This window comes from Saccoglossus kowalevskii, chromosome 13 (assembly GCF_978046115.1).
Source record: "Saccoglossus kowalevskii chromosome 13, keSacKowa6.1, whole genome shotgun sequence".
In the NCBI taxonomy this organism is placed as follows: domain Eukaryota; kingdom Metazoa; phylum Hemichordata; class Enteropneusta; family Harrimaniidae; genus Saccoglossus; species Saccoglossus kowalevskii.
Window position 1 is genome coordinate 37561883 of NC_140653.1, and position 25866 is coordinate 37587748.

At 40.1% G+C, this 25866-nt stretch overlaps 1 protein-coding gene across 2 annotated transcripts; it reads right to left on the reverse strand.

Moving 5' to 3' along the window:
- Positions 1-731: 731 nt before the first annotated feature.
- Positions 732-25866, reverse strand: LOC102803498 (glycine receptor subunit alpha-2-like). 2 transcript variants are annotated; one of them, XM_085507288.1, is made up of 9 exons: positions 25657-25866; positions 21182-21261; positions 20557-20627; positions 4674-4891; positions 3979-4061; positions 3522-3659; positions 3026-3255; positions 2475-2606; positions 732-1971 (listed from the first exon to the last, which is right to left on the reverse strand). In XM_085507288.1, exons 1-9 carry the CDS (start codon positions 25749-25751, stop codon positions 1687-1689), a joined length of 1332 nt encoding a protein of 443 aa, XP_085363414.1. In that variant the 5' UTR covers positions 25752-25866; the 3' UTR covers positions 732-1686. The 2 variants fall into 2 exon arrangements, with proteins under 2 accessions (XP_085363414.1, XP_085363415.1); XM_085507289.1 differs by having other exon boundaries at positions 1610-1971; positions 2475-2517.

Genomic DNA, 25866 nt, shown 5'->3' on the forward strand with positions numbered 1-25866 from the left:
ACTGGCCGGAATCACCATGGCAACGAGTTCATGTAGATTATGCAGGACCATTTCATAGACAAATGTATATCATTGATACACACTCAAAAGTGGCCAATAGAACTAATACTTACTCTATTCGCACAAGAAGGTATTCCAGATATTCTAGTAAGTGATAATGGCCCACAGTTTGTAACCAAAGACTTCAAACACTTCATGAAGTATAACGAAATAAACCATATCACTTCCACGCCATATCATTTGTCAACCAATGGATTTGCAGAAAGATCCGTCAAATCCGTTGCACAGATCAGACATCAGCATTATTGCTAAAGAAAAGACATCTATGCACCTGCCTAGATTTAGATGAAACCAGATATTTGTAGAGATGACACTCAGCAACAGTTCGAGCAATCTGCTACAAGATATACTTCACATGATCGTCAACTCGACATAGGTGACAAAGTTTCAGCACGCGATTACCTAACAAGGAACGAAATGGTACCAGGAATAATCGCAGAAAAAAGTTGAAATCTTACCAAGCGTCATATTGCGATGCCACATTGACCAACTTCAATGGTCAAATGTACCTTTACAAAATAATTCTGATGATTTCATCACATCTGATCCGATGATTGTGCCTACAGTAACACTACCATTGGATAATAGCAGCATGCATGATATAGTACAACAATCAACTCCACCAGCACCAGGAGAAGATCAACCCAACCACTACACCAGAGTCTGGACGATTGTTTTTTATTCGATATTACCCATTGAGTTTATTATTATACATTATATTCATCAAGTTTTTATTGATATTATATACATTGATTCTCATTTTTCATCTCTCATATATACTTGACTTCCATATCTCGAAATTGATATGAGACTGACATTCGCATTAGTGAGGAGGAATGTAGTGTATTAACCTTGTATGACCTGAGTATGACTTCATAACATTAACATATCAATGACGTGTAATTCTATATATGGAGATGCTCATTATAATAAATTGTGTTCCAGTTCCAATGGCCGACCGGTGTCTGTTTACTCTATGCTAGTCCGCAATGTACGGACATTTACAGCAGGAGTCATTAGACATTTTACTTTGGAAGTAGTATGAAGCAGTGTCTTCCTTCAAGAAAAACATTCTGTCAGCTTTTGTTGAGCTGTCTTATGGATTGATTTTTTAGCAACAGAAAAAGACACACACACAACAAATATTTGTATATTGCATGCAAACATTGTATCAAAGGCTCTAGCTGTCATTGGTCATGATTGTGTTCTTAACATTTGACCTGGCCCCAGCTCGGGTCTTCGTGGGTACCATTTTTGGTGATTTCATTCACACTCTGTATTTCAAACATGTCTGACGCCAGAGCTGTTCCTCTTTGCCCAAATACCAACTTACAAACAAACAAACAAACAAACAGTGCTTACTGCGTCGGTATTATACCTATAGACAATGTCTAAACAATGCAATTCAAAGTAATTGGCAGCAACTAATAATAATTTGTTGGTACATACATTATTGACTTGTAGTTGAAGAGGGTTCAGCCAGCCATATTAAATTCTACTTGGCTAATTTAGTTTTTGAACGTGAGCTATAAATATGACTGACACCTAGTTCTGTTAATCTCACACTGAGGTATATATTTGATTAAGAACAAACAATTGTAGCCTGATGGTATGGTCGGCTCTGGCTCAAACAAGTTTGTAGTAACACCAGTAACATATATTAAACAAAACAAAGGCAACAGGGAATGCAACACGACAGACTTTATCTATTCTTGTACCAGTGTTGTATATTGCTTCTGACTTCCGGCTGCAATTGCCACGAATCCAGATCTTTCCTTCATCACTAGCATTAGATTGGGATGACTCGATTTTGTTTATTGTGGTGCTTGGTAACCTGCTGTTGTACAAAGGTGGCATGGAGCGATCGACTATAGTCAAACTGACACAACAATCTCCTGAATAATTGTCCGACTGAAATAACAAAAACACATTGGTGAGTATATATATACATCCATACATTATATGTATGTGATATAACTGTGATATTGTATATCATTATTGTAAATATACTTCCATACATTAGATATGTACGTGACATAACTGTGCTATTGTATACCTTTGTAGAGTATATAATTTCATACATTATATATGTATGTGACATAACTGTGCTAGTGTATATCATTGTTGAGTATATACTTCCGTACATTATATATGTATGTGACATAACTGTGCTAGTGTATATCATTGTTGAGTATATACTTCCGTACATTATATATGTATGTGACATAACTGTGCTAGTGTATATCATTGTTGAGTATATACTTCAATACATTATATATGTATGTGATATAACTGTTCTAGTGTATACCTTTGTAGAGTATATACTTCCATACATAATATATGTATGTATGTGACATAACTGAGATATTGTATATTCTTCATTACAAACAGCTTATATTGTGTTAAAGTTGTACCTTCTTCAACTTCGAGGGTGTTCGGTGATTCCACACTCCAATTCTGTTGGTGGAAAGGTAGTGAACAATTGCGTATTCTATGAGAGATCCCACCACGAATACGAGACACATTGCAAACCATACGTCAATTGCCTGCAAACAATATTGTATACATTAACTTCTTAATAGATTAACTTCGTTGGTCTGATATTTTGTATACGGCCACTCCAAGCGTTAATAAAAAGAATGATTGTAGGTCTTTGAAAATATAAACATGACTTAAGAGCGGGAAGTCGGTAAAAAAAAGAAAGTTCTTAAATTACTTTAATAATTCTGCAAATGTTGTTTTATAATTAGTACAACTCACACAATGTGAATAGAGCAAACCCTTTTGCCTAATTAATGTTATAATTTAAAGCTGTATAGCAAGTATAGGCTACCAAATTCGCCCGTGAGTGGGCACATGGCACCAAACTGTTGCAAACGATTTCACTCTACAATATCTGAATACCCGTTTGTTCATTAATTGATAGTTCATGGTCAGTCACCATTGTTTCATTAAGGTCACTCACCTTAATATAGGACACATGAGGTAGATCTCCCCTGACACCGTTTAAGGTTGTTATCATGGTCAGTACACTGGTAATTCCGAGGGCTACGCGGGCAGGAGACATCTTGATGTCAATCCAAAATGACACCCATGATAGTATAATAAGTAATATGCTGGGTATGTAAGTCTGAAGTAGATAGTATCCTAATTCCCGATTCAGTATAAATGTCAGACCAATGCACGTATACCAACCTAAAAGTAAGTGAATTTCATTGATATAAATGCTGGGAGTGTAATTTGGAAAGGTGGACGGACAATATCTGAATATGGGATGCATATGGGACAAACATACAATTGCAGAATTGCCACCAATACTGCGCATGTCTGAAACATAATGCAAATGATGTATGCGGCATTGTACTGTGAGCAGTTATGAAATCTGTATTATTATTATTATTATAGTTCTATTGGCCTTAGCCATCGTGTATATGTGCTACTTTACAAGTTATCGTAAATACCTGTTTTCAGTTGTTTGGTGCAATTGGTTGTGACTGTATCTATCAGAGCATACTGGGGTAGTTTGAGATGTCCTGGGTAGAATTCAGCCGGTTCGTTTTCTATCCACTCAAACACCAGCTCAGCAGTAGTGTACTGAACTGAAAGCCAACAAATAATCATAATTGACCACTGTGTTGCCGACTTGTTCTATTATAACTTCTATATTGTTTCTAAAACAATTCTTGATCAACGTCAATTAATCAGATCGAGTTAAATTTGGTATGATGATAATGATGACTAAATACCTAGACTTGTGTATGTTGTCAGTGAGTTATAGTCATATACTGCGCCAATATATCAATGTTTACCTAAAGGGTCTTGGGATATCCAGGTTCTACTACATGTAAGTTATAAACAGTTTAGTATACCTCTTAACGCTATGGGGGAAATAACGAAGAACTTCAATGTCATACTTACAACTTTCAACTTGTAGACCACATTTTTGCTCGTCCATTGGAAACTTATGAAAGTCCATTTCACAATGCAGTGTCAGGCTTATTCTTTAAGTGAAAGAGAAAATGCTAAACCTTGTTAACTATTGTTGTTTCCATGAACATATTAACTCTAGCAGTCAATGGAAGGACCAAAAAGAGCTCCTCCACGTTTATGTTTTCTACATTTACTTCTAATTTATGGTCAGTTGCAATAATGCATAACTACATAATGTTCTGCTGACATAACTTGGACATAGTTGTTTTGCATATAAATACAGTTACATATAAATACAGTTTGCCTGAGTGGGTTCCAATTTGCTGTTTCTATTTGTCCGAACGTGTCATACGTAAACATAGGTGCTTTTGAATTGTAAGACGGGCGTCCATAACCAGTAGACACAAAAATGATAGAAGTTATACTTTTGAAAGAGATTAAATAATAAACCATCAGAAGTGTGATACACATTTTTAGTGTTGTCATTGGATATCCCCGGACTAAAAAGATATTGCAGTGCATTTTGTATAAACTGTCTTCCCTCAGAGAGCATTGTTAACATAGGGTCGCATCAGTCAAAAACAACATTTTTTTATGATTTATACAATTATTCTCCGAATTTACTTGGATCCTGATCACACGGCAAACATTGCCCTTTGCAGCTACACATACAGAAACCTTACCTAGCTGTGTATTTAACAGTACCATTTGGGGTGATATAAACCACCTTGTTATCTGTAGTGATATCATGAAAAACAGCTACTCTTTCATGACTGAACATCAGATCAGGAACCCATATCTTGTCAGCCAAATAGCTACTCGGTTCGAGTGCGCGTGCCGGGTCGTATGAGAGCCTCGGGTCATCCCACTGTTGTCGGAGGTAGATACTAAAGCTGTAACTCTGTTGGGATCAATCAATTAACCAAAGACATTATTATATAGTTTAAAACAAACCCACACACATATTTTGTAACGCTGCGTGTTTGAATAAATCTACCTCAGCAGACCTTCAACCAATCTCAACCTTTTCCCCCACAAATTGTATAATCGTCGAACCCCAATACAACAAGCCATGCATGACACAGTCCCCGTTAGTTATCAAATTCTAAATAGTTTTGTTAATGCTAATATAGTTGGAACTTAAACATCCAGATCTGATCCTTGATTATGATAATTTTTTGACATGAAAAGGGGCTGACATTCAGTCATCTGGTCATCAAACGAGTACTTGTCCATATATAGAAATATTGCTCTGGAATAGCAAAAATTTAAAGAAAAAGGACACCAGACGGCCATTTTAAATACATCTGCATATCTATGATGTATAATGAATATATACAATTTGAACATAATCTGTCAAAACATATCAGAACCGCATTAAACCGATAATGTCTTATGTATTTACCAAGTTTGAACATAATCCATCTGTAAACAGCCAAAAATGCATGATTTTGATAATTTGTCAGTACAAAAATGGCCGCCTTTCGGTCGTCTTTAATCAATCCAATGAAAATATTATTTAATTAATGAAATAGACATGAGACCACGAATGCTTGCTGTCACACACTACTCCAACATTTTTTTGTCCCTTCAGTGCAACAGCCACTCTAGGGTACTAAGAAGTAAGGTTTACGTCATTCCTGTGAAACAACCACACTAGGGTACTACGGAGTAATGCTTATATCATTCCTGTCCAACATGCACACAAGGGTACTACAGAGTAATGTTTACGTCATTCCTGTCTAACAACCACACGATGGTTCTACGGAGTAATGTTTATGTAATTCCTGTCCAACAACCACACTGGGGTACTACGGAGTAATGTTTATGTTACTCCTGTCCAACAACCACACTAGGGTACTATGGAGTAATGTTAACGTCACTCCTGTCCAACAATCACAGTCGGGTACTATGGAGTAATGTTTACGTCACTCTTGTCTAACGGCCACACTAGGGTGCTACAGAATAATGTTTCGTCACTCCTGCCCAACAAACACACTAGGGTACTACGGAGTAACATTTACGTCATTCCTGTGCAAAAACCTCACTAGGTTACTATGGAGTAATGTTTACGTTATTCCTGTCCAACATGCACACAAGGGTACTGCAGAGTAATGTTTACGTCACTCCTGTCCAACAACCACACTAGGATACTACAGAATAATGTTTACGTCATTCCTGTCCAACATGCACACAAGGGTACTACAGAAAAATGTTTACGTCACTCCTGTCCAACAACCACACTAGGGTACTACAGAGTAATGTTTACGTCACTCCTGTCCAACAACCACACTAGGGTACTACAGAGTAATGTTTACGTCACTCCTGTCCAACAACCACACTGGGGTACTACAAAGTAATGTTTACGTCACTCCTGTCCAACAACCACACTAGGATACTACAGAATAATGTTTACGTCATTCCTGTCCAACATGCACACTAGGGTACTACAGAAAAATGTTTACGTCACTCTTGTCCAACAACCACACTAGGGTACTACAGAGTAATGTTTACGTCACTCCTGTCCAACAACCACACTAGGGTACTACAAAGTAATGTTTACGTCATTCCTGTTCAACAACCACACTAGGGTATTATGGAGTAATGTTTAGGTCACTCCTGTCCAACAACCACACTAGGGTACTATGGAGTAATGTTTACGTCACTCCTGTCCAACAACCACACTAGGGTACTACAAAGTAATGTTTACGTCACTCTTGTCCAACAACCACACTAGGGTACTATGGAGTAATGTTAACGTCACTCCTGTCCAACAATCACAGTCGGGTACTATGGAGTAATGTTTACGTCACTCCTGTCCAACAACCACACAAGGGTACTATGGAGTAATGTTAACGTCACTCCTGTCCAACAATCACAGTCGGGTACTATGGAGTAATGTTAACGTCACTCCTGTCCAACAATCACAGTCGGGTACTATGGAGTAATGTTTACGTCACTCCTGTCCAACAACCACACTAGGGTACTACAGAGTAATGTTTCGTCACTCCTGTCCAACAATCACAGTCGGGTACTATGGAGTAATGTTTACGTCACTCCTGTCCAACAACCACACAAGGGTACTATGGAGTAATGTTAACGTCACTCCTGTCCAACAATCACAGTCGGGTACTATGGAGTAATGTTAACGTCACTCCTGTCCAACAATCACAGTCGGGTACTATGGAGTAATGTTTACGTCACTCCTGTCCAACAACCACACTAGGGTGCTACAGAATAATGTTTCGTCACTCCTGCCCAACAAACACACTAGGGTACTGCGGAGTAACATTTACGTCATTCCTGTGCAAAAACCTCACTAGGTTACTATGGAGTAATGTTTACGTCATTCCTGTCCAACAACCACACTAGGGTACTACGGAGTAATGTTTAGGTCACTCCTGTCCAACAACCACACTCGGGTACTATGGAGTAATGTTTACGTCACTCCTGTCCAACAACCACACAAGGGTACTATGGAGTAATGTTAACGTCACTCCTGTCCAACAATCACAGTCGGGTACTACAGAGTAATGTTTACGTCAGTCCTGTCCAACAACCACACTAGGATACTACAGAATAATGTTTACATCATTCCTGTCCAACATGCACACAAGGGTACTACAGAAAAATATTTACGTCACTCCTGTCCAACAACCACACTAGGATACTACAGAATAATGTTTACATCACTCCTGTCCAACAACCACACTGGGGTACTACAAAGTAATGTTTACGTCACTCCTGTCCAACAACCACACTAGGATACTACAGAATAATGTTTACGTCATTCCTGTCCAACATGCACACAAGGGTACTACAGAAAAATGTTTACGTCACTCCTGTCCAACAACCACACTAGGATACTACAGAATAATGTTTACGTCACTCCTGTCCAACAACCACACTGGGGTACTACAAAGTAATGTTTACGTCACTCCTGTCCAACAATCACAGTCGGGTACTATGGAGTAATGTTAACGTCACTCCTGTCCAACAATCACAGTCGGGTACTATGGAGTAATGTTTACGTCACTCCTGTCCAACAACCACACTAGGGTACTACAGAGTAATGTTTCGTCACTCCTGTCCAACAATCACAGTCGGGTACTATGGAGTAATGTTTACGTCACTCCTGTCCAACAACCACACAAGGGTACTATGGAGTAATGTTAACGTCACTCCTGTCCAACAATCACAGTCGGGTACTATGGAGTAATGTTAACGTCACTCCTGTCCAACAATCACAGTCGGGTACTATGGAGTAATGTTTACGTCACTCCTGTCCAACAACCACACTAGGGTGCTACAGAATAATGTTTCGTCACTCCTGCCCAACAAACACACTAGGGTACTGCGGAGTAACATTTACGTCATTCCTGTGCAAAAACCTCACTAGGTTACTATGGAGTAATGTTTACGTCATTCCTGTCCAACAACCACACTAGGGTACTACGGAGTAATGTTTAGGTCACTCCTGTCCAACAACCACACTCGGGTACTATGGAGTAATGTTTACGTCACTCCTGTCCAACAACCACACAAGGGTACTATGGAGTAATGTTAACGTCACTCCTGTCCAACAATCACAGTCGGGTACTATGGAGTAATGTTTACGTCACTCCTGTCCAACAACCACACTAGGGTACTACAGAGTAATGTTTACGTCACTCCTGTCTAACGGCCACACTAGGGTGCTACAGAATAATGTTTCGTCACTCCTGCCCAACAAACACACTAGGGTACTACGGAGTAACATTTACGTCATTCCTGTGCAAAAACCTCACTAGGTTACTATGGAGTAATGTTTACGTCATTCCTGTCCAACAACCACACTAGGGTACTACAGAGTAATGTTTACGTCACTCCTGTCCAACAACCACACAAGGGTACTGCAGAGTAATGTTTACGTCAGTCCTGTCCAACAACCACACTAGGATACTACAGAATAATGTTTACATCATTCCTGTCCAACATGCACACAAGGGTACTACAGAAAAATATTTACGTCACTCCTGTCCAACAACCACACTAGGATACTACAGAATAATGTTTACATCACTCCTGTCCAACAACCACACTGGGGTACTACAAAGTAATGTTTACGTCACTCCTGTCCAACAACCACACTAGGATACTACAGAATAATGTTTACGTCATTCCTGTCCAACATGCACACAAGGGTACTACAGAATAATGTTTACGTCACTCCTGTCCAACAACCACACTAGGATACTACAGAATAATGTTTACGTCACTCCTGTCCAACAACCACACTGGGGTACTACAAAGTAATGTTTACGTCACTCCTGTCCAACAACCACACTGGGGTACTACAAAGTAATGTTTACGTCACTCCTGTCCAACAACCACACTAGGGTACTACAGAATAATGTTTACGTCTCTCCTGTCCAACAACCACACTAGGATACTACAGAATAATGTTTACGTCACTGCTGTCCAACAACCACACTGGGGTACTACAAAGTAATGTTTACGTCACTCCTGTCCAACAACCACACTAGGATACTACAGAATAATGTTTACGTCACTCCTGTCCAACAACCACACTGGGGTACTACAAAGTAATGTCTACGTCACTCCTGTCCAACAACCACACTAGGGTACTACAGAATAATGTTTACGTCACTCCTGTCCAACAACCACACTGGGGTACTACAAAGTAATGTTTACGTCACTCCTGTCCAACAACCACACTAGGGTACTACAGAATAATGTTTACGTCACTCCTGTCCAACAACCACACTGGGGTACTACAAAGTAATGTTTACGTCACTCCTGTCCAACAACCACACTGGGGTACTACAAAGTAATGTTTACGTCACTCCTGTCCAACACCTACACTAGGATACTAAAGAATAATGTTTACGTCATTCCTGTCCAACAACCACACTAGGATACTACAGAGTAATGTTTACGTCACTCCTGTCCAACAACCACACTAGGGTACTACAAAGTAATGTTTACGTCATTCCTGTTCAACAACCACACTAAGGTATTATGGAGTAATGTTTAGGTCACTCCTGTCCAACAACCACACTAGGGTACTATGGAGTAATGTTTACGTCACTCCTGTCCAACAACCACACTAGGGTACTACAAAGTAATGTTTACGTCACTCTTGTCCAACAACCACACTAGGGTACTATGGAGTAATGTTAACGTCGCTCCTGTCCAACAATCACAGTCGGGTACTATGGAGTAATGTTTACGTCACTCCTGTCCAACAACCACACTAGGGTACTATGGAGTAATGTTAACGTCACTCCTGTCCAACAATCACAGTCGGGTACTATGGAGTAATGTTAACGTCACTCCTGTCCAACAATCACAGTCGGGTACTATGGAGTAATGTTTACGTCACTCCTGTCCAACAACCACACTAGGGTACTACAGAGTAATGTTTATGTCATTCCTGTCTAACGGCCACACTAGGGTGCTACAGAATAATGTTTCGTCACTCCTGCCCAACAAACACACTAGGGTACTGCGGAGTAACATTTACGTCATTCCTGTGCAAAAACCTCACTAGGTTACTATGGAGTAATGTTTATGTCATTCCTGTCCAACAACCACACTAGGGTACTACGGAGTAATGTTTAGGTCACTCCTGTCCAACAACCACACTTGGGTACTATGGAGTAATGTTAACGTCACTCCTGTCCAACATTCACAGTCGGGTACTATGGAGTAATGTTTACGTCACTCCTGTCCAACAACCACACAAGGGTACTATGGAGTAATGTTAACGTCACTCCTGTCCAACAATCACAGTCGGGTACTATGGAGTAATGTTTACGTCACTCCTGTCCAACAACCACACTAGGGTACTACAGAGTAATGTTTACGTCACTCCTGTCTAACGGCCACACTAGGGTGCTACAGAATAATGTTTCGTCACTCCTGCCCAACAAACACACTAGGGTACTACGGAGTAACATTTACGTCATTCCTGTGCAAAAACCTCACTAGGTTACTATGGAGTAATGTTTACGTCATTCCTGTCCAACAACCACACTAGGGTACTACAGAGTAATGTTTACGTCACTCCTGTCCAACAACCACACAAGGGTACTGCAGAGTAATGTTTACGTCAGTCCTGTCCAACAACCACACTAGGATACTACAGAATAATGTTTACATCATTCCTGTCCAACATGCACACAAGGGTACTACAGAAAAATATTTACGTCACTCCTGTCCAACAACCACACTAGGATACTACAGAATAATGTTTACGTCACTCCTGTCCAACAACCACACTGGGGTACTACAAAGTAATGTTTACGTCACTCCTGTCCAACAACCACACTGGGGTACTACAAAGTAATGTTTACGTCACTCCTGTCCAACAACCACACTGGGGTACTACAAAGTAATGTTTACGTCACTCCTGTCCAACAACCACACTGGGGTACTACAAAGTAATGTTTACGTCACTCCTGTCCAACAACCACACTAGGGTACTACAGAATAATGTTTACGTCACTCCTGTCCAACAACCACACTAGGATACTACAGAATAATGTTTACGTCACTGCTGTCCAACAACCACACTGGGGTACTACAAAGTAATGTTTACGTCACTCCTGTCCAACAACCACACTAGGATACTACAGAATAATGTTTACGTCACTCCTGTCCAACAACCACACTGGGGTACTACAAAGTAATGTTTACGTCACTCCTGTCCACCAACCACACTAGGGTACTACAGAATAATGTTTACGTCACTCCTGTCCAACAACCACACTGGGGTACTACAAAGTAATGTTTACGTCACTCCTGTCCAACAACCACACTAGGGTACTACAGAATAATGTTTACGTCACTCCTGTCCAACAACCACACTGGGGTACTACAAAGTAATGTTTACGTCACTCCTGTCCAACAACCACACTGGGGTACTACAAAGTAATGTTTACGTCACTCCTGTCCAACACCTACACTAGGATACTAAAGAATAATGTTTACGTCATTCCTGTCCAACAACCACACTAGGATACTACAGAATAATGTTTATGTCACTGCTGTCCAACAACCACACTGGGGTACTACAAAGTAATGTTTACGTCACTCCTGTCCAACAACCACACTAGGGTACTACAGAATAATGTTTACGTCACTCCTGTCCAACAACCACACTAGGATACTACAGAATAATGTTTACGTCACTGCTGTCCAACAACCACACTGGGGTACTACAAAGTAATGTTTACGTCACTCCTGTCCAACAACCACACTAGGATACTACAGAATAATGTTTACGTCACTCCTGTCCAACAACCACACTGGGGTACTACAAAGTAATGTTAACGTCACTCCTGTCCAACAATCACAGTCGGGTACTATGGAGTAATGTTTACGTCACTCCTGTCCAACAACCACACAAGGGTACTATGGAGTAATGTTAACGTCACTCCTGTCCAACAATCACAGTCGGGTACTATGGAGTAATGTTTACGTCACTCCTGTCCAACAACCACACTAGGGTACTACAGAGTAATGTTTACGTCACTCCTGTCTAACGGCCACACTAGGGTGCTACAGAATAATGTTTCGTCACTCCTGCCCAACAAACACACTAGGGTACTACGGAGTAACATTTACGTCATTCCTGTGCAAAAACCTCACTAGGTTAGTATGGAGTAATGTTTACGTCATTCCTGTCCAACAACCACACTAGGGTACTACAGAATAATGTTTACGTCACTCCTGTCCAACAACCACACTGGGGTACTACAAAGTAATGTTTACGTCACTCCTGTCCAACAATCACAGTCGGGTACTATGGAGTAATGTTAACGTCACTCCTGTCCAACAATCACAGTCGGGTACTATGGAGTAATGTTTACGTCACTCCTGTCCAACAACCACACTAGGGTACTACAGAGTAATGTTTCGTCACTCCTGTCCAACAATCACAGTTGGGTACTATGGAGTAATGTTTACGTCACTCCTGTCCAACAACCACACAAGGGTACTATGGAGTAATGTTAACGTCACTCCTGTCCAACAATCACAGTCGGGTACTATGGAGTAATGTTAACGTCACTCCTGTCCAACAATCACAGTCGGGTACTATGGAGTAATGTTTACGTCACTCCTGTCCAACAACCACACTAGGGTGCTACAGAATAATGTTTCGTCACTCCTGCCCAACAAACACACTAGGGTACTGCGGAGTAACATTTACGTCATTCCTGTGCAAAAACCTCACTAGGTTACTATGGAGTAATGTTTACGTCATTCCTGTCCAACAACCACACTAGGGTACTACGGAGTAATGTTTAGGTCACTCCTGTCCAACAACCACACTCGGGTACTATGGAGTAATGTTTACGTCACTCCTGTCCAACAACCACACAAGGGTACTATGGAGTAATGTTAACGTCACTCCTGTCCAACAATCACAGTCGGGTACTATGGAGTAATGTTTACGTCACTCCTGTCCAACAACCACACTAGGGTACTACAGAGTAATGTTTACGTCACTCCTGTCTAACGGCCACACTAGGGTGCTACAGAATAATGTTTCGTCACTCCTGCCCAACAAACACACTAGGGTACTACGGAGTAACATTTACGTCATTCCTGTGCAAAAACCTCACTAGGTTACTATGGAGTAATGTTTACGTCATTCCTGTCCAACAACCACACTAGGGTACTACAGAGTAATGTTTACGTCACTCCTGTCCAACAACCACACAAGGGTACTGCAGAGTAATGTTTACGTCAGTCCTGTCCAACAACCACACTAGGATACTACAGAATAATGTTTACATCATTCCTGTCCAACATGCACACAAGGGTACTACAGAAAAATATTTACGTCACTCCTGTCCAACAACCACACTAGGATACTACAGAATAATGTTTACATCACTCCTGTCCAACAACCACACTGGGGTACTACAAAGTAATGTTTACGTCACTCCTGTCCAACAACCACACTAGAATACTACAGAATAATGTTTACGTCATTCCTGTCCAACATGCACACAAGGGTACTACAGAAAAATGTTTACGTCACTCCTGTCCAACAACCACACTAGGATACTACAGAATAATGTTTACGTCACTCCTGTCCAACAACCACACTGGGGTACTACAAAGTAATGTTTACGTCACTCCTGTCCAACAACCACACTGGGGTACTACAAAGTAATGTTTACGTCACTCCTGTCCAACAACCACACTAGGGTACTACAGAATAATGTTTACGTCTCTCCTGTCCAACAACCACACTAGGATACTACAGAATAATGTTTACGTCACTGCTGTCCAACAACCACACTGGGGTACTACAAAGTAATGTTTACGTCACTCCTGTCCAACAACCACACTAGGATACTACAGAATAATGTTTACGTCACTCCTGTCCAACAACCACACTGGGGTACTACAAAGTAATGTTTACGTCACTCCTGTCCAACAACCACACTAGGGTACTACAGAATAATGTTTACGTCACTCCTGTCCAACAACCACACTGGGGTACTACAAAGTAATGTTTACGTCACTCCTGTCCAACAACCACACTAGGGTACTACAGAATAATGTTTACGTCACTCCTGTCCAACAACCACACTGGGGTACTACAAAGTGATGTTTACGTCACTCCTGTCCAACAACCACACTGGGGTACTACAAAGTAATGTTTACGTCACTCCTGTCCAACACCTACACTAGGATACTAAAGAATAATGTTTACGTCATTCCTGTCCAACAACCACACTAGGATACTACAGAGTAATGTTTACGTCACTCCTGTCCAACAACCACACTAGGGTACTACAAAGTAATGTTTACGTCATTCCTGTTCAACAACCACACTAAGGTATTATGGAGTAATGTTTAGGTCACTCCTGTCCAACAACCACACTAGGGTACTATGGAGTAATGTTTACGTCACTCCTGTCCAACAACCACACTAGGGTACTACAAAGTAATGTTTACGTCACTCTTGTCCAACAACCACACTAGGGTACTATGGAGTAATGTTAACGTCGCTCCTGTCCAACAATCACAGTCGGGTACTATGGAGTAATGTTTACGTCACTCCTGTCCAACAACCACACAAGGGTACTATGGAGTAATGTTAACGTCACTCCTGTCCAACAATCACAGTCGGGTACTATGGAGTAATGTTTACGTCACTCCTGTCCAACAACCACACTAGGGTACTACAGAGTAATGTTTATGTCATTCCTGTCTAACGGCCACACTAGGGTGCTACAGAATAATGTTTCGTCACTCCTGCCCAACAAACACACTAGGGTACTGCGGAGTAACATTTACGTCATTCCTGTGCAAAAACCTCACTAGGTTACTATGGAGTAATGTTTACGTCATTCCTGTCCAACAACCACACTAGGGTACTACGGAGTAATGTTTAGGTCACTCCTGTCCAACAACCACACTCGGGTACTATGGAGTAATGTTAACGTCACTCCTGTCCAACAATCACAGTCGGGTACTATGGAGTAATGTTTACGTCACTCCTGTCCAACAACCACACAAGGGTACTATGGAGTAATGTTAACGTCACTCCTGTCCAACAATCACAGTCGGGTACTATGGAGTAATGTTTACGTCACTCCTGAACAACAACCACACTAGGGTACTACAGAGTAATGTTTACGTCACTCCTGTCTAACGGCCACACTAGGGTGCTACAGAATAATGTTTCGTCACTCCTGCCCAACAAACACACTAGGGTACTACGGAGTAACATTTACGTCATTCCTGTGCAAAAACCTCACTAGGTTACTATGGAGTAATGTTTACGTCATTCCTGTCCAACAACCACACTAGGGTACTACAGAGTAATGTTTACGTCACTCCTGTCCAACAACCACACAAGGGTACTGCAGAGTAATGTTTACGTCAGTCCTGTCCAACAACCACACTAGGATACTACAGAATAATGTTTACATCATTCCTGTCCAACATGCACACAAGGGTACTACAGAAAAATATTTACGTCACTCCTGTCCAACAACCACACTAGGATACTACAGAATAATGTTTACGTCACTCCTGTCCAACAACCACACTGGGGTACTACAAAGTAATGTTTACGTCACTCCTGTCCAACAACCACACTGGGGTACTACAAAGTAATGTTTACGTCACTCCTGTCCAACAACCACACTGGGGTACTACAAAGTAATGTTTACGTCACTCCTGTCCAACAACCACACTGGGGTACTACAAAGTAATGTTTACGTCACTCCTGTCCAACAACCACACTAGGGTACTACAGAATAATGTTTACGTCACTCCTGTCCAACAACCACACTAGGATACTACAGAATAATGTTTAGGTCACTGCTGTCCAACAACCACACTGGGGTACTACAAAGTAATGTTTACGTCACTCCTGTCCAACAACCACACTAGGATACTACAGAATAATGTTTACGTCACTCCTGTCCAACAACCACACTGGGGTACTACAAAGTAATGTTTACGTCACTCCTGTCCAACAACCACACTAGGGTACTACAGAATAATGTTTACGTCACTCCTGTCCAACAACCACACTGGGGTACTACAAAGTAATGTTTACGTCACTCCTGTCCAACAACCACACTAGGGTACTACAGAATAATGTTTACGTCACTCCTGTCCAACAACCACACAGGGGTACTACAAAGTAATGTTTACGTCACTCCTGTCCAACAACCACACTGGGGTACTACAAAGTAATGTTTACGTCACTCCTGTCCAACACCTACACTAGGATACTAAAGAATAATGTTTACGTCATTCCTGTCCAACAACCACACTAGGATACTACAGAATAATGTTTATGTCACTGCTGTCCAACAACCACACTGGGGTACTACAAAGTAATGTTTACGTCACTCCTGTCCAACAACCACACTAGGGTACTACAGAATAATGTTTACGTCACTCCTGTCCAACAACCACACTAGGATACTACAGAATAATGTTTACGTCACTGCTGTCCAACAACCACACTGGGGTACTACAAAGTAATGTTTACGTCACTCCTGTCCAACAACCACACTAGGATACTACAGAATAATGTTTACGTCACTCCTGTCCAACAACCACACTGGGGTACTACAAAGTAATGTTAACGTCACTCCTGTCCAACAATCACAGTCGGGTACTATGGAGTAATGTTTACGTCACTCCTGTCCAACAACCACACAAGGGTACTATGGAGTAATGTTAACGTCACTCCTGTCCAACAATCACAGTCGGGTACTATGGAGTAATGTTTACGTCACTCCTGTCCAACAACCACACTAGGGTACTACAGAGTAATGTTTACGTCACTCCTGTCTAACGGCCACACTAGGGTGCTACAGAATAATGTTTCGTCACTCCTGCCCAACAAACACACTAGGGTACTACGGAGTAACATTTACGTCATTCCTGTGCAAAAACCTCACTAGGTTACTATGGAGTAATGTTTACGTCATTCCTGTCCAACAACCACACTAGGGTACTACAGAGTAATGTTTACGTCACTCCTGTCCAACAACCACACAAGGGTACTGCAGAGTAATGTTTACGTCAGTCCTGTCCAACAACCACACTAGGATACTACAGAATAATGTTTACATCATTCCTGTCCAACATGCACACAAGGGTACTACAGAAAAATATTTACGTCACTCCTGTCCAACAACCACACTAGGATACTACAGAATAATGTTTACATCACTCCTGTCCAACAACCACACTGGGGTACTACAAAGTAATGTTTACGTCACTCCTGTCCAACAACCACACTGGGGTACTACAAAGTAATGTTTACGTCACTCCTGTCCAACAACCACACTAGGGTACTACAAAGTAATGTTTACGTCACTCCTGTCCAACAACCACACTAGGGTACTACAGAATAATGTTTACGTCACTCCTGTCCAACAACCACACTAGGATACTACAGAATAATGTTTACGTCACTGCTGTCCAACAACCACACTGGGGTACTACAAAGTAATGTTTACGTCACTCCTGTCCAACAACCACACTAGGATACTACAGAATAATGTTTACGTCACTCCTGTCCAACAACCACACTGGGGTACTACAAAGTAATGTTTACGTCACTCCTGTCCAACAACCACACTAGGGTACTACAGAATAATGTTTACGTCACTCCTGTCCAACAACCACACTGGGGTACTACAAAGTAATGTTTACGTCACTCCTGTCCAACAACCACACTAGGGTACTAAAGAATAATGTTTACGTCACTCCTGTCCAACAACCACACTGGGGTACTACAAAGTAATGTTTACGTCACTCCTGTCCAACAACCACACTGGGGTACTACAAAGTAATGTTTACGTCACTCCTGTCCAACACCTACACTAGGATACTAAAGAATAATGTTTACGTCATTCCTGTCCAACAACCACACTAGGATACTACAGAATAATGTTTATGTCACTGCTGTCCAACAACCACACTGGGGTACTACAAAGTAATGTTTACGTCACTCCTGTCCAACAACCACACTAGGGTACTACAGAATAATGTTTACGTCACTCCTGTCCAACAACCACACTAGGATACTACAGAATAATGTTTACGTCACTGCTGTCCAACAACCACACTGGGGTACTACAAAGTAATGTTTACGTCACTCCTGTCCAACAACCACACTAGGATACTACAGAATAATGTTTACGTCACTCCTGTCCAACAACCACACTGGGGTACTACAAAGTAATGTTAACGTCACTCCTGTCCAACAATCACAGTCGGGTACTATGGAGTAATGTTTACGTCACTCCTGTCCAACAACCACACAAGGGTACTATGGAGTAATGTTAACGTCACTCCTGTCCAACAATCACAGTCGGGTACTATGGAGTAATGTTTACGTCACTCCTGTCCAACAACCACACTAGGGTACTACAGAGTAATGTTTACGTCACTCCTGTCTAACGGCCACACTAGGGTGCTACAGAATAATGTTTCGTCACTCCTGCCCAACAAACACACTAGGGTACTACGGAGTAACATTTACGTCATTCCTGTGCAAAAACCTCACTAGGTTACTATGGAGTAATGTTTACGTCATTCCTGTCCAACAACCACACTAGGGTACTACAGAGTAATGTTTACGTCACTCCTGTCCAACAACCACACAAGGGTACTGCAGAGTAATGTTTACGTCAGTCCTGTCCAACAACCACACTAGGATACTACAGAATAATGTTTACATCATTCCTGTCCAACATGCACACAAGGGTACTACAGAAAAATATTTACGTCACTCCTGTCCAACAACCACACTAGGATACTACAGAATAATGTTTACATCACTCCTGTCCAACAACCACACTGGGGTACTACAAAGTAATGTTTACGTCACTCCTGTCCAACAACCACACTGGGGTACTACAAAGTAATGTTTACGTCACTCCTGTCCAACAACCACACTAGGGTACTACAAAGTAATGTTTACGTCACTCCTGTCCAACAACCACACTAGGGTACTACAGAATAATGTTTACGTCACTCCTGTCCAACAACCACACTAGGATACTACAGAATAATGTTTACGTCACTGCTGTCCAACAACCACACTGGGGTACTACAAAGTAATGTTTACGTCACTCCTGTCCAACAACCACACTAGGATACTACAGAATAATGTTTACGTCACTCCTGTCCAACAACCACACTGGGGTACTACAAAGTAATGTTTACGTCACTCCTGTCCAACAACCACACTAGGGTACTACAGAATAATGTTTACGTCACTCCTGTCCAACAACCACACTGGGGTACTACAAAGTAATGTTTACGTCACTCCTGTCCAACAACCACACTAGGGTACTAAAGAATAATGTTTACGTCACTCCTGTCCAACAACCACACTGGGGTACTACAAAGTAATGTTTACGTCACTTCTGTCCAACAACCACACTGGGGTACTACAAAGTAATGTTTACGTCACTCCTGTCCAACACCCACACTAGGATACTAAAGAATAATGTTTACGTCATTCCTGTTCAACATGCACACTAGGGTACTACAGAGTAATGTTTACGTCACTCCTGTGCAACATGCACACAAGGGTACTACAGAGTAATGTTTACGTCACTCCTGTCCAACAACTACACTAGGGTACTACAGAGTAATGTTTACGTCACTCCTGTCCAACAACTACACTAGGGTACTACAGAGTAATGTTTACGTCACTCCTGTCCAACAACCACACAAGGGTACTACAGAGTAATGTTTACGTCACTCCTGTCCAACAACTACACTAGGGTACTACAGAGTAATGTTTACGTCACTCCTGTCCAACAACTACACTAGGGTACTACAGAGTAATGTTTACGTCACTCCTGTCCAACAACCACACAAGCGTACTACAGAGTAATGTTTACGTCACTCCTGTCCAACAACCACACTAGGGTACTACGGAGTAATGTTTACGTCATTCCTGTGCAACAACCGCACTAGGGTACTACGAGATAGTGTTTACGTTCTTCCTGTCCAAAAGCTACACTAAGGTACTGCAGAAAAAAGTTTACTTACCATGTCAGATTCGGAAATATCATCAAAACTTGCTAAATAGACCTGAACGATATTGAGTACTGCTTCTGACGCTGTTGAATATAATCAGTAAACACGTGGTTTAGTTCTTTTATGTGACAGTGGAGGCTTGGCTTGCTTTAATTGTCGTAAAAGTTGCAGCAACAATCACATGTCCTCATGTGAATTGTGAACTTGATTTGAATATACCATTGTTTTAGAGTATCACAACCAATTAACAATTAATAGCACTGTGTAGGGTATTTATTCAAATTATTAAATTAACACATTTTTGACTTTTTAACATCCAATAGTTCGGCTTGATTAAAAAATCAAGTATCATAGCTGCTTACGCAGTTCGCGGTATATGAAGAAATGAAACATAAACATTTGTTTTCGCATTTATCGAACGCATTCAGGTTTGCGGTCCATCCCTTATGCCTTTTCGAATCTCATGAGATTATAAAGCATCGGTGATCACAGAATGTCAGAAAAACGAAATAATGTTGCTGAGTACAAAGTCTGCCACCGTGATTGTTATGCATGCATGCAGGAATACATTGAAATAGCAGTAAAAATCTATTTCTGTATGTGAAGAGTATTTAGGGCTGTTGGAAATTCCACCTACTTCCAAAGTTCGGTCTAATTCTTTTGTCGTATCCTTCAATGATATCTGCATATAATTGAATTGCGTCCGCTTCTTTGTCGCTGCGGGAATAACACCAATAATTAGGATACAAGACACACTGATATGGTTATCGTGGCATCCTCGTACTTAGCTTACTGCATAGTTGACAAAACGTCTCAGTGCAACACGCCGTGTCGGTATAAAGTCAAAGTAGATTGCCTGAGCGAGTACTTTATCATCACTAAACACATGCATTAAAAAGAGCCAACCCTGTTTTGCGTTAACTGATAACAATATATTAACGTTAATTAATAACAATATACATGGTTACACGCTATAAGCAAGAAAACTTCATCGAAAGTGTTTTTCATCTATTCCTGTGCATTCTGAAACTATTATATCGCATCTGGTGGTGCTGATAATACGTGCGTTTTCTGAATGACTGATGACCATATATGATGATACGTGCAAGGATAAACAATTGGCTGTAATAAATATGCAATATAGACATATAACACAACTATGTGCTGATTATACGTACCAACTTAGCGAATATAGTTTACTAAATCATATTCATATACTATACAATGTCAAACAGCATTATTACATTTTAAAAAACTGTATATCTTTAACCATATTGCATTAGAATGATATTGCATTAAATAATATAGAAAATATTTATTATTATACATCCTTCCTCGTAACGCCATAAATTACAGCATGCCGTAATTTTACGGTATTGCACTGGGTATTTTCATCTTACCATATTAGGAAATGCGAATTTCAAAGATGGAATGATTACACGCGTAAGCGTCCTCTAATTATAAAAAATAAACATGTTATAAACTTTTTTGGATTTCGTCATTACCATGATGTATTCCTGGTAAGAAAAGATGTATAATAATACGGTTATTACTAGGATACTGCGAAGTAGTATGCAATGGTGTTTAGTGTTTCGTTGTGAGAGCGTTCACCGGCGCGTGTGTATCAAATTTGGGCCAAGCGTCAACAATATTTGCCAGGATGTTTGGGCACTCAAAATGACACATTTATTTTATCTGCAACGACACTGGTGATAATAGATAATTTAAAAACTATAAACTTAAAATATACCATTTAATATACACAACTACCTGTTTGAGTGTGTGTCAGAGACTGACGATTTGTTGCACCCCTCCCCTACTTTTTCACATGAAATACACTACTTTATATGTAGAAGTTCTCCTACATCCAAAATGTACCAAAAGCTGGACAGCTTCACTAGCGGTGTTCATGGTGGCATGCGTTAGGACACATATGCGCTACCGAAGTGATGAATGACGAAAAATGAAAAAAAAAATTAAATAATTCAACATAAAAACGCACAACACACACAGGCGCACACAAACTGAAATGTCAAATAAAAAATATCAAAGCAGCACTTTACTTTTATTTATTTGTCCATTCAAACATAATTTATATTTTTCATTTTGCGTTCGTCTCTGTGATCCGTACGACACGCACCTACTCACCGATATTTTCAATTACTTGCAAATAATGAAATGAACAAAAATAAAAGAATAGATACTGTGACACGTTTACACACCGGCTTCAGTCCTAACATTCATTCAAAAATATCAATCTAGAGGAGATGGGTGAAAGGTGAAAACAAAAAATATGTATTTTGTTTGCACTCCGTGTTATAACACGCTATCTTACAATGCACTCAATGTTTCACTAACCAAACCTATTGTGAATGAACAGTACGTGATCAAGTTCATTTTAGAAACCCATACATACACTGCAACCATAGCCACATGCGTGTGGTGTTTGCGTTGAATAAAGAAACAAAGATTCGTGGAAACAATAACGCAACGTATCTGAAGTATCAGTTTAGTGGACATTAAGTACAGTGGTGATTCCTTTTCATACTAGTGAATAAAGGGGAATGTTGTTTTTTTCTAATCATATCCAGATATAATTGAATTGAAACAGCCAGCTAGCACATTGCATTTTACGATTTAATGATGGTTCATAGTTAGTGTTTTACACGGTAGTATAAAATGAGGTCATCATTTCTTATTGTTGCAGCTGGTTTATGAATGGAAGGTTTGCATTAATGAGGTCAATTCGGACCATAGGATGTCAATTTCATAACAATCGTGTTCAGGTACATTTAGTAGAGAACTGTGAACCTTATTGATTACCAATTCTTTCTAATATGTACATATGAACATTTTCAAAATAACGATTAAATAAATGTTAGAGTATTTTTTAACATTTAATTGTCAACTCGTGGCTGCTGTCAAGATTTAACTGTAAACTCGGTGTTGCTGCCTAGATTTGATTGTAAACTCGGTGTTGCTGTTAAGATATAATTGTAAACTCGGTGTTGCTGTCAAGATTTAATTGTAAACTCGGTGTTGCTGCCAGGATTTAATTGTAAACTCGGTGTTCCTGGCAAGATTTATTTGTAAACTCGGTGTTGCTGTCAAGATTTAATTGTAAACTCGGTTTTGCTGTCAACATTTAATTGTAAACTCGGTGTTGCTGTTAAGATTTAATTGTAAACTCGGTGTTGCTGTTAAGATTTAATTGTAAACTCGGTGTTGCTGTCAAGATTTAATTGTAAACTCGGTGTTGCTGTCAAGATTTAATTGTAAACTCAGTGTTCCTGTAAAGATTTAATTGTAAACTCGGTGTTGCTGTTAAGATTTAATTGTAAACTCAGTGTTCCTGGCAAGATTTAATTGTAAACTCGGTGTTCCTGTCAAGATTTAATTGTAAACTCGGTGTTCCTGGCAAGATTTAATTGTAAACTCGGTGTTCCTGTCAAGATTTAATTGTAAACTCGGTGTTCCTGGCAAGATTTAATTGTAAACTCGGTGTTCCTGGCAAGATTTAATTGTAAACTCGGTGCTGCTGTTAAGATTTAATTGTAAACTCAGTGTTCCTGTCAAGATTCAATTGTAAACTCGGTGTTGCTGTTAAGATTTAATTGTAAACTCGGGGTTTCTGTCAGGGTTTAATTGTTAACTGGTGTTTGATATATTGGTAAATGTTGATTAAACTATCTGCAAGAAATTGTTTATTCGTGGAAATGTTAAAGTCTGCTGTAAAGTTCAGTGTTTCTTTGCAATATACAAGGTAAATAAATGTTGTCAGAATCATACTTCAGGAATAGCGTTCATTTTAATCTAGTCATTTCTATATATTAGCATTCCATTGATGTAATCCGTGTGTGCCCTAGAATTTATTATATATCTATAGAATTTGATTTGACGGACATACTTATATATGCTTTCTTTGTGTAGTTCAAACAATTCCGATAGTCGGTAACATCTGTTGGTGACGTTATTCAAATCGTCTCTTCTCTTCTCATCGCATGGCACAGCCACGTTACCACACGTTCTATTCAGTTTCAAACTAGTTCCCATGGAAATAACATAACCTAACATAACATAACATATTCGGTTACTTTAAAGTGATTTATGTTTGTGCTTATGTGACAAAAATCAGTATTTTAACTATTACAAATATAATGAACAACGAGTGTAAAATGCATTGTTTGCTTACACGAATTTCGAACCAGCCATGCGTGGCGACTGTAGTCCTTCAGGGTAAATTGTGAAAAATTTGAACGCACTACAAATTGTTGTTATATTGCCGAGTGAAAATTCCCATAACAAATAGCAAAAAGCAATTAAAAATCGAGGTACTAGAGGCGTCTCGAATACCGGTTTAGTGGTGGCCATGTGTTATAGTGTGGTCAAAATAACCGGCGTTATTGGATTCAGTCTACTACGCGGAAATGGGGTCAGACTACGATGTAGAAGTGGGGTCAGACTACTAATTGGGGTCAGACTATGTTTAAGTGGGGGGGGGGGTCAGACTACCATACGGGAGTCTAGTTAGACTGCTATGTTCAAGTGGGATCTGACCACCATGTAGTCACGGTAGTGGGTTCAGCCTACCATGTGGGAGTGTCGTCAGACTGCTATGTTTAAGTAGGAGTCAGATTACCATGTAAAAGTTCACATAGAACCCTCAAAGCGAAAGAACATGGTATTGTCTTTATTATATATCAATGAACAGTACGCAGTTAAATGTGCGGTAATTATAAAATGTCGTAGTGGCACTTTGACTGCGACTAACATACAATTACTTAGATTTGGTGAGAATTAAATAAATCAGGTCAGTTTCTGACGGTTGCTATGGCGATTTAGGAACATATTGAAATTAGGAAAAGGTCAATCTATAGTTGAATGCCAGCTTGGGTAGTGGGAGTCAATGTCAAAAAAGGATTTACATAAAAGCAATTGCAAATAACAAACGTATTCCCCAGTAATGATTTGTTTTTGCTTCGTTGGTGTATGTTATCCAACCACCCATGAATGCGTAAGAGATTGTTTGAGAGGACAATGTTCGAATATGAATATAATACAAATTTAAAATATTTGTATTAGTAATAGATGTGTGATATTATTGACACCCACCTTATTTCTGAAACAGACTGAGTATCGGAGAACATCGTACTCAGTATAATTATCTCGAACGATAAAACCAACCACGATGTCCGTAAGAGAACCATTGTACTATATAGGTTCAATTGTAGCGTAATATCTACGTTCAATATATCGGATTTTGTACACTGTCATGGGAATACATGACTAACAGCTATGACGCCTCACGTAAATTATCTTTCA

What these genes read in the sequence shown, in the direction of transcription:
- LOC102803498 (XM_085507288.1), bottom strand. Translation starts at nt 25,751, where the DNA reads ATGGTTCTCTTACGGACATCGTGGTTGGTTTTATCGTTCGAGATAATT. An exon ending in ACTGTTAAATACACAGCTAG is followed by an intron (nt 4,062 to 4,673) that starts GTAAGGTTTCTG and finishes TTTCACTTAAAG; the next exon opens with AATAAGCCTGACACTGCATT. An exon ending in CACCCTCGAAGTTGAAGAAG is followed by an intron (nt 1,972 to 2,474) that starts GTACAACTTTAA and finishes TTGTTATTTCAG; the next exon opens with TCGGACAATTATTCAGGAGA.